This window comes from Sesamum indicum, linkage group LG9 (genome assembly GCF_026168435.1).
Source record: "Sesamum indicum cultivar Baizhima isolate 11 linkage group LG9, ASM2616843v1, whole genome shotgun sequence".
Classification (NCBI taxonomy): Eukaryota; Viridiplantae; Streptophyta; class Magnoliopsida; order Lamiales; family Pedaliaceae; genus Sesamum; species Sesamum indicum.
Window position 1 is genome coordinate 20735765 of NC_142665.1, and position 17703 is coordinate 20753467.

General features: G+C 38.7%; 3 protein-coding genes across 7 annotated transcripts; 1 reads left to right on the forward strand and 2 right to left on the reverse strand.

The window, feature by feature from the left end:
• On the reverse strand, positions 1 to 9586 carry LOC105177921 (HEAT repeat-containing protein). 5 transcript variants are annotated; one of them, XM_088885127.1, is made up of 21 exons: positions 9217 to 9586; positions 7094 to 7246; positions 6636 to 6814; positions 5973 to 6080; positions 5023 to 5193; positions 4387 to 4941; positions 4210 to 4284; positions 3952 to 4080; positions 3798 to 3872; positions 3498 to 3707; positions 3143 to 3295; positions 2847 to 3061; positions 2606 to 2723; positions 2366 to 2498; positions 2019 to 2214; positions 1829 to 1934; positions 1595 to 1735; positions 1384 to 1509; positions 1088 to 1202; positions 748 to 809; positions 403 to 593 (listed from the first exon to the last, which is right to left on the reverse strand). In XM_088885127.1, the coding sequence occupies exons 1-21, from the start codon at positions 9413 to 9415 to the stop codon at positions 537 to 539; spliced, it is 3276 nt and encodes a 1091-aa protein (XP_088741253.1). In that variant the 5' UTR covers positions 9416 to 9586; the 3' UTR covers positions 403 to 536. The 5 variants fall into 5 exon arrangements, with proteins under 5 accessions (XP_088741251.1, XP_088741253.1, XP_088741252.1 ...); XM_088885126.1 differs by having other exon boundaries at positions 748 to 812; XM_088885125.1 differs by lacking the exon at positions 748 to 809 and having other exon boundaries at positions 1 to 593; positions 9217 to 9584.
• Positions 9587 to 11086: 1500 nt separating this feature from the next.
• PMI2 (PLASTID MOVEMENT IMPAIRED protein (DUF827)) lies at positions 11087 to 13691 on the forward strand. Its single transcript, XM_011101222.3, has 3 exons — positions 11087 to 11440; positions 11523 to 11672; positions 11761 to 13691. The coding sequence occupies exons 2-3, from the start codon at positions 11544 to 11546 to the stop codon at positions 13498 to 13500; spliced, it is 1869 nt and encodes a 622-aa protein (XP_011099524.2). The 5' UTR covers positions 11087 to 11440; positions 11523 to 11543; the 3' UTR covers positions 13501 to 13691.
• A 766-nt stretch (positions 13692 to 14457) lies between these two features.
• Positions 14458 to 17034, reverse strand: LOC105177919 (protein PAL OF QUIRKY). Its single transcript, XM_011101221.3, has 2 exons — positions 16241 to 17034; positions 14458 to 15697 (listed from the first exon to the last, which is right to left on the reverse strand). Exons 1-2 carry the CDS (start codon positions 16984 to 16986, stop codon positions 14887 to 14889), a joined length of 1557 nt encoding a protein of 518 aa, XP_011099523.1. The 5' UTR covers positions 16987 to 17034; the 3' UTR covers positions 14458 to 14886.
• Positions 17035 to 17703: the final 669 nt, after the last annotated feature.

Sequence of the window (17703 nt, forward strand, 5' to 3'; positions counted from 1 at the left end):
TACTCTTCACAAACCACGTCCTCCTTTCCAAAATATTGAAACTAATGATGGCGCTGTGGTGCTCAATATATTTGCAGTCTACATAAAAATATTATACGGGGCAAAAAAACAAAATAAATAGAACCTGTCGTGGCTTTTCAAGACAACAAATTTTCTCCTCTTTTCCTTAATATCTTCAATGAAAACACAAGTTGTAAGCAGTTATTCGCCTGGCTGACCTTCCTCGTTGCCCTTACTTCTCCCTCGGAGCATATCTGTGAAACCGCCCCTCATAATCCGTCTAAATCTCGTGTCCTCAGCCGGTGTGTAGGGAACAGCCTTAGGGGTCTCAATTGCCTCTGCTGATGGAGATCCTGGATCTCCACTTTCCCTTTTCCCAAGTAAGCCACTTTCACCAAAGAAACTGCTAACGGAAGAGGCAAGCCCGAGATGAGCACCCATCACCTTACTAATAGCATCAAAGGCTCCACTTGATCTTTCCTTCAATATTATTTCTAGAGCTTCCTTGTGAGCTGGATCAAGTGCATCTGGGTCTTTCAGTAGGTTCTGAATGGCAGGAAGGAGGAAATCCCTAACGGTGGAAGCTGAAAGATCTGCGCCAAAACAAGTTAATGGTAACAAACAATAAGATGCAGATACCATAGGAGGAACAAAACGGGCACTCCAATTTGTATACATTGACATGTTCAATAATGATTTTCAGGCATGCTAAAGAAGACTTAAAAAAGGGTATGTGTGAATAGTTACTTGGAAGCTGGTTTGTAATGCTGTTAAAGTTACCCCCCATATCCTCCCAAAGGGGCTCCAGGCTTCTAAGGACAAGCAGTGGTTATGAATCAATTTAACAATTTCGTAGGACCAACTACGCAGATGTGCTCGTGCAGCAGCAAAATAACTTCAATAGTTGAAATCCTGGAACATGCTAAACTAAAGCTAGTGATGCCTGTTTGACTATTTCCTGTTCCTATCATATGCAGCAGACACAAATAAACATGCCCTTGCTTTTCCTTTTCTTTTTTCCCCTACATTCTTACATGTTGAGAAATTTACCATACAGGGCATAAGAAAGGAACCTTAAGAAGCATACCAGTTGCATCAAGAGCACGAATTGATTCACAGAAGGCATTAGCTCTCTCTCGCCGGCGTATTATGTCACTTGAAGGGGACGGTGATGCCGTGAATTGAAAAATCTTGGACATGAGATGTGAACAAAGTTAAAGAAAAACCATGCATGTTGAGCTCTACTAAAGAAATAGAGTTCATAATCCTTGGAAAAGGAAAGTAGAACTAATATGCCAGAGAAAGCTAGCATTATAAAATAAAAAGTATTCATCATACTGAAAAGGAAAATAGAATGAATATGTCAAAGAGAGTGTTAAGGATATAATCTCGCAGCACATCTGTTGTATGAGGCACAGCCACCAATAATGCACGAACCACAGCAATGGTAGCTTCATGTGATCCATCTTCAAGAAAAGCATCCATCTGAATTCGTATCTTGTCAACAATCTAGAAAGAAACTTTGATCAGTCAATTGCATAAAAAGCAGCTCCATGAAGTCGGCCCAAACATAATGTGAATACAATTAATATACCATGTCATTCTTAAAATGCTGTGCTACAGCACCAAAAGCATTGATGCTTGCATATTTTACAGTCAGGTTTTGGTCAGAACCAAGAGTCACAAGAGCAGGTAAAACATGAGCTGAGGCAACCTTTGCATCAACATATGGTACCTGGAGAACAAAGATATCATACAACTCTTAGCACTATAACAAAATTTGGAGGAAATGTCATTTGATTCAGGAAAAGAAAAAACAGGGCCTCACAATGACTTTTAGAAGATTGGCAGCCCTGATTTTCAAATTAACATCAGAACTTGCAACCATTTCCCACAGGAGGTTAAATATTATACTGTGGTGGTCTTCAAAAGTACTGCACCACAAAAAATTCCATGAATCAGCAAATGAAGAATATATAATGGCTCAACAACCTGAAATGGTCTCCACGGGCACAAACCAGATAAAGCGGACAGAATTGACAATCTCATGATTTGCTGACTGACTATCTTGTACAGAACTTTGAATCAGCAGATTCCTCAAGTACTCTGTCAAGTGATCACGCTTGCTAGGGTGTCCTAGTATGCCTGCCAGGAGAAGTGGTATGACGCACATTCTAGCAAGTCTCTTCGCCATTGCAGATTGAGGCCTCAAATCTGTGAAGAGAAGACACAGATATTTATAGGAGAAACGGCAGCAATTACTTGTAAGGAAAGTAGAAAAGTTTAAAGATCCATTTCCATTTCCTCTTGCTATGAGGAATGGAGTGCTAAAAAATTAAAGTATAAAATTATGAAGATCAATTGCCTCTTAGTTCTGACTGGGCTTTGAATGGGAAGAATTTTAAATCAGCATCATCTCCAACAGATACTAAAAACACCGGCAATATGATGTGTGTTAAATAAGGTTCCCCAAATTGTTCAGCCACCGCTAGTAGAAACTGCATTTGGTTATAGAGAACTTCAAATATTTAAGAAAAGAAAATAGAGAAAAACTACCGACAAGAGGAATCATGCGCATTTAATGAAAAGCAAGCAAGCAAAGTACCTTTGTCACACGGTGTCTTAAATTATCTTCCTTCTGAGGCAACAAACAGGAAAATTGAATCAAAGTGGGAAAGCACTCAATATGCAACCACTCAAAGGTAGGCCACTCCACATGTCCCCTGACCATGTTAGTTCATAAATAGAAAAGCCAACATTCAACATTCTAGAACCATCAGATAATCATTTAATAGAAAAGCTAATAATGGGAGGAGTCACCGGAGAAGGCTGAGTTACAAGCTCACCCTGCATATAGTTCAAACAAGGACGGAGTAAATGATATTTCCGTAAAATCTGAAACTGAGGAAAATGGACAAGTCTCAACAGCTTTCTGGTGCACATATGGAAGCAGTTCGGCCAGCAGCCTCAACAGAACATCAATATTCCAACGTTCCCTTTCACCTAAAACACGAAGATGTGACTCAATCGAACCTTCAACCCCTGAAAGAGGTGGGCAACGCTGGAAGACGCAACATATCAGATAATCATAATAAGCATGACGTCAGTTAAATGGCAAATATTATGCAGAGTACAACTCTACCTGTGCAGACCCCAAGATATGAGAGAGCAAAACTTGTAGAATATGATCCAACTTGTTTCCCCAATTTATTAGAGCAGGAACTAAATCCTTTATTGTAGTTTCAACAACTATACCGGAGGGATCGCATACCAATTGAAACATCATCTCCTCAACCTATCAAAAACAAGAGAAAATATTGGAGAAAATCTTTCTTTCTTTTTCTGTTTCTTTTTTCTTTTTATTTTTTCTTTTAAGGCATCATATAATGACCAGGGGAAAAGCTCCAATCCCTAGATCACGGAGCTTACATTGTAGGCAACTGTCATGTCAGATATCTTCCCCATGATTGCCTCGAAGCAGATTTAGTGGGGCTGACCTTGAAATATTTGTCTGTATTTGGGAACAGTGCAAGCAACAAAGCCAGATTATGAGCAGCAGCCTCCCTGACAACTGTAGCAGAATCTTCAATGAGCTGTTGCACAATGGACAAGATGAGGGAATCACGTGTCTCTGGCGGCACAAATTCTGCAAGCTCACCACACGATTGAGCAACAAGCAGCCTACGCTCCTCGTGCATGTGATTAATCTACAAGCAACAAAGTCAGCAGTCAGACTAATTTCCAGCTCCATAAAACAAAGATGAAGAAGCCAATGCTAGATTTAAGATAGTTATTACTTGTTCCCAACACTGAGGCAGCAATTCTGTTTCTGTTCTCAACTCTCCTACATTCTTGGCCAGAGTAACACAAGCCTGAAAATGATGAACAGATTTATGAGTGCTGAAGTGTAAGACTTTGTAAACTGCAACTGCTTCAATTTCAGAATCTTACATCCATTATAATTCGTCTCTGCTTCTCATCTGGACGCTTTATTAGATTAAATAATGTGTGGGTCAAAGAATCTCGTGTGGCACTGTCTGGATGACGCTCAATTGCACACATGATTAGAGGAAGAAGCTCCTATAAAGGATGAACTCTCCAGTAAAATTCATGACAAGAAATAATTCTAGAAGAATATAACTGGTCTACTAACTTTTGGTCCAGTAAATAAAGCTCTTGAAATAAAATATTGCAATTATATTAGCATACCTCTCGATGGTTGATCAGAACATAAGGGACGATTTTAGGCAATGCATTTGAAAGTATCTGAATAGTTTCCAAACCCTGAGAGTAAACAATGAGTACTGGATGTTAGCCAGATGTAAATTCCTTTTTTACCCCTCAGACCATTAGATCAGCATGTTATAAAGAGGAAGACAAACTTACCATCCTCTCAGCATTTGATTCAGCGTCACGGTTGTCCACCTTTTTAATAAAGTTGTCAGTTTCTGGTGACGGTTTTCCATTGTCCATGCAAAAAGTTTCACTTCTTCCAGTAAACCCACTTTCACCTAAAGACATTAGTAATTGTTCTGGCACTTTCTCAGATATGCTAGTTGCTTCATCAGAACCATGTTTCCCCATCATGTCAGTTCCTGCATTTACTAAACCAGGCAATGAACCAACTGCAGATGATGCATTATCATTTACTTGTGGCTCTTCTACTTTGTCTAACTGCCTTACATTCCCATCCTCTCTCTTTATTGACTCAATAGGGTCCGCATACACAGAAGTGGGCATCAATATCTCTACTTCATTTTGAAGAAGTTCTACTTTGTCAATGTGGTTCTCTAGTAGAGATTGTGTCGGTGCAGAGCCGGTCACCAAAATGCTTTTTCCAGATTGAGCTCCTTCAATATGCATTTTTAGTGAAGTTATTTCAGCTCTACAATCATTTAGTTCTTTTCTTTGACTTTCCAAAATCGTCTTCAGATCTTGGACCTGACAGACATTCTTACATGTAATTTCATAAACATATAGAATAAGAAACAAAGGTCATAGAGATTCAGTTGAAAAAATTACCAGACTTTCTTTCTCCTTGATATCTTTCCGAAGCGACTCCAATGATTTTGTCAATGCCATTACTTGTGCATCTGACATTTCCTTGCTTTTCAACAACGACTGTCCATTACTTTTCAGCGTATCATTTTCTTTCCTCAAAGCCTCATTTTCCCGAAGCATTGCTATTTTCTCCTGCAGCATACAGAGAACTACCAGCATGAGAGATTCAGCGCATGAAAAATTACTGACATAGAAGTAAACATCATATATGAACAAACTGCTTCCAAATAATCCATTGACAAGTTAACAAAACCTCACCTATTACCAGTTTTTTTAGCTACTCCTAAAGGAAATAATCCTCAGAGGTACATCAAACACGTGTGACATATTAAGTGCTCCTATTTCATCAATTTGCTCAAAAATCAAATCTAAGTGAAACCATACCGTCTAGCAACTTTTAAACCCTTTCCCACTGCGATGTGATATTAAATCCAGTATAACCAACAATCCATTAAAACATGCAACTTATATCTTGAAAAAAAACTATATCCAGGATATGAGAGTAGCAGTGCAAACACAAAAGGATAAAAAATGTTTGTTTCATTTCAGAGTTTACTATCTGAAACTGCAACTTACATTTCAGCAGTAAAAGCTACCCAACTTCCATAAACATAACATAAGTGGAAGCAAAAAATCATTAACCAGATAAGGGGGAGTTTTGTGATGTGACTAATGGAAGTATGTTTATAAGCAAGACATTACATTATTTCTGTTTCTTGAAAATGAGAAGAGCGGGATCACAGACCAGCGAGTAGAGTAGATCTTGGCAGAAAATCAAGAAACCAGGACGGACATGTGATATCCAGTCCTGGGACCTGGATACTCAAATAGAAGTTGTTTATTTAGTTCTTTTTCTCTTCATCTTAAGCAAAGCATAATAAGTTCACTCTTCATGAATATTCGGGACGTACCTCAGCAGCCTCTGCAGTAGAACAAAGATACTGGTAATAATAATGTCGCAGTGCATCTGGTACACATGCAGATGAATTTTCCCATACATCCAAGTTTTGGTCAGTGACCTATTGTACAGGTAAACTAGTTTTTATTAGATATGTGTTAACACTCATGCATAAGTACCAGTAGCTAAATGAAAAGACATAAGAGACTATAATCAATGTACAATATTTTCTAAACCTTAATTACAAAGAGGTGGACGAATTAAGGTATGCTGATCTTCCTGCTTGGGGTGAGAAGTTTCTTCAGAAAACAAACTAAAGAAGTACCATGTCATCTACTTTAGGATATAAAACAGGATTGTGACAAAGTGCAGTGTCATGTCCTACTGAATGCTCATGCTTCATGACAAAAGTGAAGTTCAGTGATAACCTTCTCTTCTACTACTTAATAATGGGAAGGTTGAAGGAATTAATCAAAATTATGTTTGAGTTCATTTCTCCTAGAGGAAGAGAGGACTTGTTTTCATTGTTCATTAGCAACACTGATTCACCTTATCAAAATTCGACATGGACATTTAGAGAATCATACAAACCTCTAGAACAAACTGTAGATAGGAGTGATTACAAAGGCACAAAGCACCAATCACAAGGATTTAAACAAGTTTTCGATTAAAGTACCTCCTCATAAAATGTCATTGCCGTCAAACGGTATCCTGCTAATAGTAAATATTCCTTCACTGCACAGTTGAGATCCAATCGTTCATTGTCCTTTAGAGGACCCAAACCAGAGAAAGATATGTCCCGCATTATTGGTTGAACAATTGGTCCATTATTTGCAGTAGTATTAGCATGTGCCCCTGAAAAATAAACATATAATTCATGAGAAACAACAAGAATGCTGCCTGCATTTAACACAAACAAGCACATATTACTCAGATACAACAAAAATATAGGTGTAGGTAAAACCTAAAGGACCTTGACTAAACATCACCTCAGTAAACTAGAATATTGGCACCTCATCTAGCAGAAAAATGGGAAAATCATTTTCTTACGTGCATAAACAACATCAATGTAACATTACAAACAATTGAGAGTATATGTCAAAGACAAAAAAAGAATGCACTTGTAGGATTTACCTCTTGATTCATCCAAGTTCGACTCAGTTTTCTTCAGCACCTCAGCCTTAAGGCTAAGGATGTCTTCTTGAGCTAAACGGAGCTCATATTCACGGACAGCCAACTTTTCTTCCAGTGATTCTTTTTCTTCAAGTAGAGTCTGGGGGTCCAGTACTGTTCCCATAAACAATAGAGATGAGGAAATAAATTCATATCCCATACAGGTGAATTTCTGATAATACATGAATCCAGACCCTCAATGCAAAGTTAATAACAAAGTAAATATTGCAGATGAGCAGCATCAAGCAAACTATCTTAAGTTTTAAGACGTAAAATGGAGACAACGCTGGTTCAGGCTGCAAAATTTTCAGACTCTATTATTTATGTTATTATTTGTTTCACTGAACCAATTACTCTAGTATATTGTTCACAAGGTGCTGTAGCAGTATCCATAAATTAAATTGGCAGTCATTGTATGGAGCCCTTTTTCCTTTTACAATTCAATATTCTAGTTTGGAATTTCTCATGTTCATAGTTATTGAAAGGCCATGATTTTGGGGTTTTACACATTCAGAAGTCATTGCAGCCTCAAGAGAAAGGCTTTTCAGAAAATTTCTTGATATCTAGGTTCCCCTTCTAGGATTGAGGTATGGTAATCATTGCAATTACATAAATAAAATGGTGTTACTTGGTCTGTCTCTTCCCTTTTGGAAACTTACCCATTCAACTCATAATATTGTGCAAGTTTGTGGCACACAAACAAAAATAAGAACTACATGAACGCTGCTGAAATCACCCCATAATTTCACAAAATACGATTTAACTTCAGGTGATTGTCAACCCTCACGCTATGATCTTTCATTTTCATCATTCAAAATTGATGCCATTGGGGATTGCTGATATGTTTCCGTCAGTTTTGCATATCTTCCTCATTAACTTTACACACATGCCACTACTTTGAAAATCTGCTAGGTATAAAAGCTCCAGCGGGATAAAAAGTTGCTGTATAACTCTAGTATAACTCTGTCAGAGCTCATTCTAGGACAAAAGACAAATAATGCTATTTCCAAGATCGAAATTGACTTCTAGCTTATTTCACATGATAACAGAAACAACTAAGTGCTCAGAGGCCAACCGCGACCGGACCTGGGAGAAAGGTTTCCTCCACAGCTGTGTCACCAGAACTTAGAAAAACTTATAGATAATTCAAAGACAATTGCCTTTAAGGTTTACAATTACTTATTTATAGCTTTCTCCTATCATTGAGTAATCTCGACAGTGTGCCAGAATACTTAAGAGAGGTCATCATGTAATTAAAGGGACATTTTCCTCTTTTATCAAGTTTAACTGCTATTTGGAGAATCTGTTCGCAGATTTGTATATATGACAACAAATCCTTTTACATACAATGTGGCAACTGTGGAAATCCCTCAATATTAACTGAACTGAAAAAACAAGAGAATACTATTGGATTATCACGCACTCACAGCACCTTAAAATTGTCACTGCCAACTAGGGAAGACGCTTCAAGCCACAACTATCTCTAAAAATGCGGACAAGTCTCACTACAGATAGTATAAGTTTCATGATTAAATCAAGCATGTACATTCTTAATAATCTTTCAAGTTTTAACAAATAAAAGCTAGTCTAGTTCGCATCTCATCCCCTACGCCAATGATTGTGACACTTGGATATTTGATGGTGTTAAATTTAAACTGCCATCATTTATCACAATAATAGGAACCAAAATATAGTTCATAAGGCACCAAACAACTATTCTTCTGATTGCACGTTACGTGGGTTGTTGTACCACGAATTACAGCTAATAAAGAAAAGTAAAACACTTTTAGTATATTAAGCGAATTAATAAACAGCATGAGGTGGGATTCTGCTTCAAGTTCTTAGATCAATTACAAGTGACAAACTTGAAGAGAACCTCAATGTCACAGCCTAATTCAGAAAAAAAAAAAGAAAAATTGAGACAGCCTACATTAAGAATTCCGAATTAAACTGGAAGGTGATACTACCGTAACTTGTACAAAATCATCCACTAACTCACATAGAAAAGTGCACGCACCAGTTTACTGACAAAACAATCCATTAAACACTCCCACCAGCACAAGTTACGAATGGAAAAGGCGAACCTCGGAGAGAATTGAAGCGGGAGATCTGATCGGGAGGGAAATGAGCGGGATCGGAGAAGAATTGTTTGAGGCGAATAGCCTGATCGTCGCGGCCGTCGTCGAGGAGCTCGTGGAGAAGCTCGAACGCCGACAGCAAGTAATTCTCTTCCAGCAAGAAATTGACCACAGAGTTGCACAGCGACGATCGCTGCACATCCATTTTTCAATTCTGGACCTCAATTACCCTAAGCTGCTACGAAAGACGCCGCATTTTAGAGTTAAGCTCCGGGTGAGATCTACTGAGCGTGGAAATTTGGTGGCAAGAGTTTGAGAAATTTTCAATTTATTTTCTTGGGGAAGGTTTTTGGAGGAGGGGGAGAAGTGATCAGATGCTACGCAAACCGCGGGAGTAATGGGATTCCCGTGAAGACAACGGCATGTGCAGTCTATACATCAAATTAGGTGCATCACGTGATGCTCAACCTAAACGCTTCCATCAAAAAATAAAATAATTTATATAAATAGAAATATAACTAATCTTTTTATTTGTAAAAGCAAAAACAAGAGCTCGTAATTCAATCATATTTTTGCAGTTATCACTTATCACACACAACTCCCTAATGAAAACATCCCAACCCCTTTTTTTGGTAAATAAAGAATTATTATTTAGAAAATCTCATTTCACACTCACTAACTCTACAATGTGCTAAAGGGTATTTTTATTTATGATGGTCCGTATAAAATACAACTTTCACCTCCAATTAATAGTCGGTACGTTTTTTCATCATGGACAATTTAGTAATTTATGTGGTCTTCCTTTTATCTTCTTTCAGGAAGAAAAACCCCACTTTGCCCTTTCTCAACACACTATAAAATTAAATTATGCCCAACCCCCCCACCAATACATTGCCTATTGTAGGAAATTTTTTATTATTATTATTTTACCCTGATTTTATATATTAGTTACTAATGAAATGATTATTACATCACTTGTTCAACCACCGACAACCAACAATCCTTGTTTTCATTAATTTTTGTATTAAATGAAGAACTTGAGCTTCATTATTTTACAATACTGACTAAAGTGTTTGTGGAGTTAAACATGCATTCTAATCTATGTATTAATTTTCACGTAATTAAGCTGGCAACAGTAGGTCAGTTATAAAAACTATGACCAAAGCATGTAGCGCAAAAACAATCTTCCCCACAAATTTATGGGAGTTATCTCTATTTTTTTTAATTTTATAATGGAAAAAAAATTGCAACATGATTCATTTGATAATTCGAAATATAATCACATTAGATGTATTCAAATGCAACAATTTGTATAGGATTTTTTTTCTTTTTTTGAATTTGTAGAATTAATTATTCACACTTTAGAAAATGAATTAGTATTGAAATTGAATGATCAATCCCAAATATTGGGGGGAAAAGCTGATCCTCCCAAATGAAACGAATTTGTGTTGGGAAATGGTTAAGGATTGAGTAACGTGGCAGAGCATTCACCACTGAGTTTGTGGACAGTATGAACTGCAAGTGCAGGTGTCTGTCATTCTCATTTATCATCGGATAAGAGATTTTTCATTATTAATTTTTGGGTTGAAAGAAATATGCTCACTTGTATTTTTTTTTAAAAAAAATAATAAAATTGACTCGATAGTTGCATAATTAATTTTAAATTATTTATATAATATCTTAAAGAGCTTATCTGCCCACCCAATCAACCTCTTACTAAGGGAGTAAAATTGCGTCTTAACCCGACAAAGTATGGTATGTATATACGGAAATAAATTGCCAAAAATGATCAAAGTGATGATATCAAATATAAGACACAAACATAGCCACGTACCGGGAGTCAAATTGGCTGTTAGTATTACAACCTTAATCAGGATTCTGATACGCTAATAGGCGTCATGAGCGACGGGTGAAAGATCCTTAATTCTCAGTTAAGACAGACAGTAAAGATAAAAGCCGGTGATCAAAAAGATGGCGATGAACACTGAAATTCTCATTAGGATAGGTGGAAGGTAACTCTGTTTCCCCCTCCCCAGTACAGAGCATCGGGTTTTCTTGGGGTCCACGGAGGAAAATTCCAATGGCTGGTGATGCAACCAATAACAGCCAATCACCAGCGCTTTCTATCTCTCCCTTCCTGTCTTAAAATCACTTCTTCACATTCATGCTTCTTCCCTAGAGAGCTGGCTGGAATCCGGACAGGTTAAAGCAACATTGGAGGCATTTTCTGGTAATAATTCCAGGTATTTTGTGAGCTTTCTGCTTCTGTTCATGTTGTCAATCTCCTAATGTTTTCTGGGAAACATGGGCAGGGGGTGGGGAGTCTGGAAAAGATGGACGGAGGCGGAGGCTCGTTGCCTGAGAGGAGAACTGGCTCGGTGAGAGCAGCTGTTAGTTCTTACAGAGAGCGGATTGTTGAAAGCAGTCCTACGGTCAAGAAACTACAAACGAATTATACTGAGGTAGCGCGAAATGCTGAATGTTCTTTTGTTACTTCTCCTGCTTTCTAGTGTTATTAGACAATGATTTAGTTCGTCAACTATTGTTCAGAAGCCGTACATGAAAACAAGAGAGCTGCATCAGGCGAAGAGGGATACTAACCAGTTAAAGGTGAGCAGAAAGCTTGCAGAGTCGGTGACAGATGAAGCGATATCCGAGCTATCTGCTGCGAGGAAGACTGTGAAAGATCTGACTCTGAGGATTGAAGAGTCGAACTCAAGAGCTGAAACACAGATGCGGGACGTGGAGAAACTGAAGATGGGCGGAAGAAAGGAAGGAGAATATGAGTCTGGAAATTCTCAGTGCGAGAAAGTGATGAGGGAGTTGGAGAAGATAAAACGGGACTTGAGTAAGCTTAAGCTGGATATGGCTACCGTTTTGGAAGAAAAGAGAAGGGCAGAGAAAGAAACGGAGGCGTCCTTGTTGAAAAGCCAGAGTTACTCGAGTTCAATCGAAGCGCTTAACCAGGAAATCGAGGAAGTCAATGAGGAGCATGTTCTGGTTGAGTTGGCTCGAATTGAAGCCATTAAGGAATGTGAAGAGATTGAAGCTCGGAGGAGGGTAGAGTCTGAGGTGTACCATGCTGCAATAGAGGAAACTCGGAGGAAAAAGCAGAATATGGTTCACGAAATTGAGGATGTTAGAGAGTTAGAAACAAAGCTGGCTATTACAATATCGGATGTGAATATGTTAGATAGTGAACTTAAGCAAGTAAAGGAACTGGAGAAGGGACTAGGAAGAAATGAGTCTGAAGTCCAGGAGGAAGACGAGTCGGGTTCTGTGTCTTTGTTGGAGTCTGTATTGAAAGAGTTGGAGGATACGGCGAAGGAATTGGCTTCAGTTAAAGATGAAAGCTTCCAGTTTATGTCTTCTATGGACGTTGTACGGAATGAGCTCAGGCATGTTGCGGAGGAAACAGCTCGATTGAAGAAGAAAGAAGAGAAATCAGAGATGACTATTCAGAATCTCAATTCAAAGCTTTTGAGAGCTAAAGCCAAGCTGGAATCGACATCAACAGCTGAAGACAGAGCTAAATCAGTACTCTCAAATCTGTCGGCCACACTTGAACAGCTCAACTCGGAAGCTGAAACAGCTGAGAAAGAACGGTCCCTAATCAGTGAAGAAACTGCAGTGGTCAAGGCAGAAATTCAAAGAACAGAGACTGAGATAGACTTGGCTGAGGAAAGATTACAAGCTGCACTGGAAGATCTCAAAGCAGTTAAGTCAGCAGAAGCAATAGCCCTGGAGAATCTTAAAGTGCTTATTGAGAAGACAATGAGAAATAGAGCTTCAGCATCTCGGCCTAGCTCAACAATAACAATTTCAAAGTTTGAATATGAGTACCTGACAGGGCATGCAGCTGGGGCCGAGGAAATAGCAAACAAGAAAGTTGCGGCAGCTCAGGCATGGGTTGAAGCTCTAAAGGCAAGTGAGAAAGAAATCCAGATTAAATCAGAGCTCTTGCGAAGAGAAACTAGAGAGCTAAAAGTGGAGGAAGAAAGCGAGGTTCCCAAACCTGAAGGATCACCAAATGCAACGAAAATGGTTGAGGATGAGTTTGAGAGCTGGAGACAAAGTATGGAACCTGGAAATATGAAGCCCGAAAGTGCATTTCCAAGCAAAGCCACGAGCAGAAGCATTAAGATGACACCTTCAAGACGAGGAAAAGGTCGAAGATCTGCATCTACAATAGTTCGTGCTACTCCTAGATCGACATCTTTTACAGTCGGGAGGAGAAGAAAGGTGATGCCCAATCTAGCCAAAATCTTTACTGGAAAGAGCGTTGACTGAAATCTATAAGCTGTAGAAAAGAAATTCAAAACCAAAAGTTGACATTCATGCAAAACATAATGCTGTCATGTTTTGTTAATTCAGTTCATAAATTTTGCTGATTGTTATTCCGGGTTCGGATTTGTTAGCTCTGTAGCACTGGAATATTTGAACATACCTATTTGCTGGCAGAGTACTGCTATATTCACTCACAGTAAGGAAGTCACAACTACTACCATGCTTTGTTAGCATACCTCCCTCATCCAATAGCAAGACCTACACCATATGCTCTGACGCCCATCTTTAAAGCGATATCTTGGAGACAAATACTATAGTACAATTAAATATTATCATGCCTTTGTATATATGCACCTCATCCAATTGTAAGCTTGCAAGATACAGTTATATCAAACTTCAATTCGCCTGCCTTTGCAAGCAGTGGACTCATAACAACTACAACCATATAGGATTACAAAGAAAACATGCAGATAACTAAACAAAGAAATAGCACTTCTGAAGGTTATACCCACGGAAGTAAGAGAGAGACCATGAAACAAGCTAATCCACTTCCAGTTTCTTAACTTAAAACAGAGAGTAAAAGCATCTCTGCAATAACAAATGCATACAAGAATCAAAAGACTACATGAGAACATAGACTTCACTGAATGCAACGGGAAATTCAATTATATGGCTCAATTTTTCAGTCAGCTTAACCAGAATCTAATCAAATTTTAGTAATATAAGCCCACTTCATGAAGAAACTAGCATCTTCAACTAGCTTTTGGACAAAAGGCTTTTCGAATTTTTCTCTTGTTCGCCCCTTTTTTATTTCGACAACTGTAAACACAGGAGAAGTAAAATTATAACTGAGACAATATTTCTTGTCCAGATATTACTAGAGCTAAATGCAAAGATGCAGGTAGATGGCAGAAAGTTAGATCCATCTGCAGTAGCCAGAGAAACAAAAGTGACTCAGCATTGAGCAAGAATTCTTAACAAATCATTTATAGTTTGTTCTTTCACTTGATACAATATTTTTCCATAACTCAGTACATTCTCATGATAAAGTACATAAACAAATAATGTAGAGAAAAAAACAAACAAATGAACAAATTGTATAAAAAAATCCAGCTGACTTCTACGCCTCGAGTAGGTATGTCTTACCAAATCAAAACCTTTGAATACAAAGAAAATAGGGCTTAATGCTTCAGCAGCATACTCTAATTAACTGATCAAACAATCTCAAGTTCTTCATTACTCCACCATGAAGTGATATCACGCAAAAATACTCATCCACAATGTGATTAACACGACATTGACAGAATAGAGAGACGAGGCAGAGACAGAAAGATGACAACAACCCGGATAATGTTTTCTCTTCATTTGGTTGCACTATTGAGGATGCAATCATGCCTGCTGCTTTGCATGGTTTGGCTGCTGCTGGACAGTAGGTTCCGGAAGCATCATTGTTCCCTTTGTCATTGTTTGGTACTGAGAAGCCAATAGAGGTGCTGAAGGCTGAGTTTTATATATCGGATTGTATGCAATATCTTCATCAAATTCACCACCCTGAGTAGCAGATATCACTGGAGCAGTTGTAGCTTGTTCTGTGGCAATCTGGGCCTCATGAGCCCCAACAACTAGTTGACCTTGATTAGAAGGAATACTCACTACTTGTGTTGCAGCTGGAATACTGCAGTATATTTTTGTGGCTGATTCAGCTATTTGAGCTCCAAATACCTCTTTATGGGCCACAGGTTGAGCGATTGGTGCAGTTTGTGGATGCAATGGCGGTCGACTAGAAGAACTATTAGCATTGGCATCAAAGGTGTTGGACTGCATTGACATATTATGATACTGAGTTGGTCTTACAGGGACCAAATATACGGGATATGGCTGATTCGGTGGACAAGAAATATGCTGCGGATGCATTGGCATTTGATATACAGGATAGTAAGGCGAGAATGGCACTGGACCAGCATATTGAGGCACATATTGAAGACCTCCTTGAATTAACTGAGTTTCATGTGGCAGCTTCTTTCCATCTGGTTGCTGTGACAGAGGATATCCAAGTAGCTGAACTGTTTTTTGTGTTGTAATATTAATCGAAGGGTCATAAACAGGATTTTCTGATGATGCCACTGGACCCACCTGGATTAATGGCGCCTGGAAACTTTCAGCTTTTTGTGGAGCAGCTAAACTTCCGACACCATTTTCACTGTGAAAACCATAAACATCAACTCAGTCATCAGTTTCTTATTTTATTTACAATGCTATGTGGTTTAAGAATCTACTTTGCAACAACACAGAGGGCGAAGATAAGATCAATCTATACGCTATACTATCATACTAAACTGCATAAGGTACTACTCACCATCCAGCAAAATCAAAGGTAATCATTGTTGAGCTGATTAAGAGTATGATGATACTCTTTTCCTTTCTTCATAAATTCCGAAAGCAATAGTAAGTTAATAATTCTAGGTTCTTTAAGCGTCCTATAATCTACCATATCTATTGATATTAATAAGCTTGATTATGAAAGGTATAACCAAATATTTCAAATTTTCCAGATTCCACGGCTATCGAGTCTTCAGCAAGAAATTTTCCAAAGGCCAAGTAAATGTAAATTGTGCAAACAGATTCCAATGAATCACACCAGTATCAACCCCTTTTATTATTAACCACAACTTGCACCACAAATTTAGCAACAGAATTCTTGGAAGCACTTTCAATGTATAGGTATTTGAAATAGATTGATTACCTATCAACAGAGGCTGATGAGTGCAGCATGGTCTTTCTGTCAAGCAAATTCAGCCCCTTTTCATCGCAATTGACAATCCCAATAGAAGGCGAGTTAGACATCGAAAACGAAGAACTGGTCGACCCGAATGACGAACTTGTTTCCAAAACTAAAGACTCAGCCCCGAGCTTAGCTTCGCCGCCGCCACTGTTACTCCCATTCTCCACCGGAGCATCCAAATCCGATCCAATGCCCAACAACAACCCAGCATCCGCAGACTGCCCCTTCTGCAAAATATGCGTGCTCTTCAACGCGTCCGAAAACCAAGAATCTGATTTCGGGTCGACCAGGGCCGAACCCAGGGACTCAGGCTTGACAGGAAAGAGGAATAATCTGATGCGGGCGGGCGGAGAAATTCTGTCGTGCTCGTCGAGCATGTTGGAGAGATCCTCATCAGTGATAACGGAGATTAAGGAATCAAGGTCTTCGTTGGGAAGCTGGTACTTGAGGTGGAAAGGGCGGTTGTGGAAGAGGGTCCGGGAGAAGTGGGCGGAGAGGGCGGACAGAGATGCCGCAGTGGTGCGGCGGTCCACGGCAACGATGCGGGTTTCGCCGCCGGCGTAGAAGAGGGACTTGTCGTGGGGGCGTGGAACTATGTGACCGCCGTAGCTACACATGAGACGGAGTTTGGAGGGGGCTATGGGTGGGCGGGGCGAAGTGGCAGCGGCGGGAGAAGTGGAGGAGGGTGGCAGCTGTGGGGCTTCCATCAGGGCGGTTTAGAGAGAGAGAGAGAGGGAGGGAGGGAGGGAGGGAGAGTGAGGGGGGCAGAGTGAGGTTTAATAATACTCCACACTCCACCACAGTCATAGCTGGAGCGTCATGCGTGGCGCGGTAATTACGCTTACATCATGCCCTCACGCACACCTCAGATTGGGCCAAATAATCATATTCTACTTTTTATTGGGACAATTCTGTAATTATTCGCAACTTAAGAACTGGAAAAGGTAATTACTATATTATAATATTTTCTTGAAATAAACAGACTTATAATATTGATGCAGAAATAACGTAATAAATCTTTTTAGGCCACCTATTTTCTAATTCTACCTTTATTAATAAACATTCTGCTCATTTTGATTTAAATTCTATTTAATAACTAAAAATAACACTAAAATATTCTGAAAACTATTATACATTTGAGTAAATCACAATGGATTCCTCTAAAATTTATCATAATTACAAATATTATCTTATTATAAAAATTACAAATATTCCCTAAAATTAACTATCGTACGATAAATACCTTTACAATAGACTATCACGAAAATGTATGTATTAGACAATCGTCAATTTTATAAAATACTTATAATATTTCAAATAACGAATAAATATTTATAATCTAATTTAACACGGCCAGTTGTAATTTACCTATTAAATTACAGTGTTGCATTTAAGATATTACAAACTAAAATGAATTATATATA

Coding starts and splice junctions, on each gene's coding strand:
- PMI2 (XM_011101222.3), top strand. CDS start 11,544: ATGGACGGAGGCGGAGGCTCGTTGCCTGAGAGGAGAACTGGCTCGGTG. Junction 11,673..11,760: donor TACAAACGAATTATACTGAG/GTAGCGCGAAAT, acceptor ACTATTGTTCAG/AAGCCGTACATGAAAACAAG.
- LOC105177921 (XM_088885125.1), bottom strand. CDS start 9,415: ATGGATGTGCAGCGATCGTCGCTGTGCAACTCTGTGGTCAATTTCTTG. Junction 2,499..2,605: donor TAAGACACCGTGTGACAAAG/GTACTTTGCTTG, acceptor AACCAAATGCAG/TTTCTACTAGCGGTGGCTGA. Junction 594..1,087: donor TCGTGCTCTTGATGCAACTG/GTATGCTTCTTA, acceptor GTTTTGGCGCAG/ATCTTTCAGCTTCCACCGTT.
- LOC105177919 (XM_011101221.3), bottom strand. CDS start 16,986: ATGGAAGCCCCACAGCTGCCACCCTCCTCCACTTCTCCCGCCGCTGCC. Junction 15,698..16,240: donor TCATCAGCCTCTGTTGATAG/GTAATCAATCTA, acceptor TGGTTTTCACAG/TGAAAATGGTGTCGGAAGTT.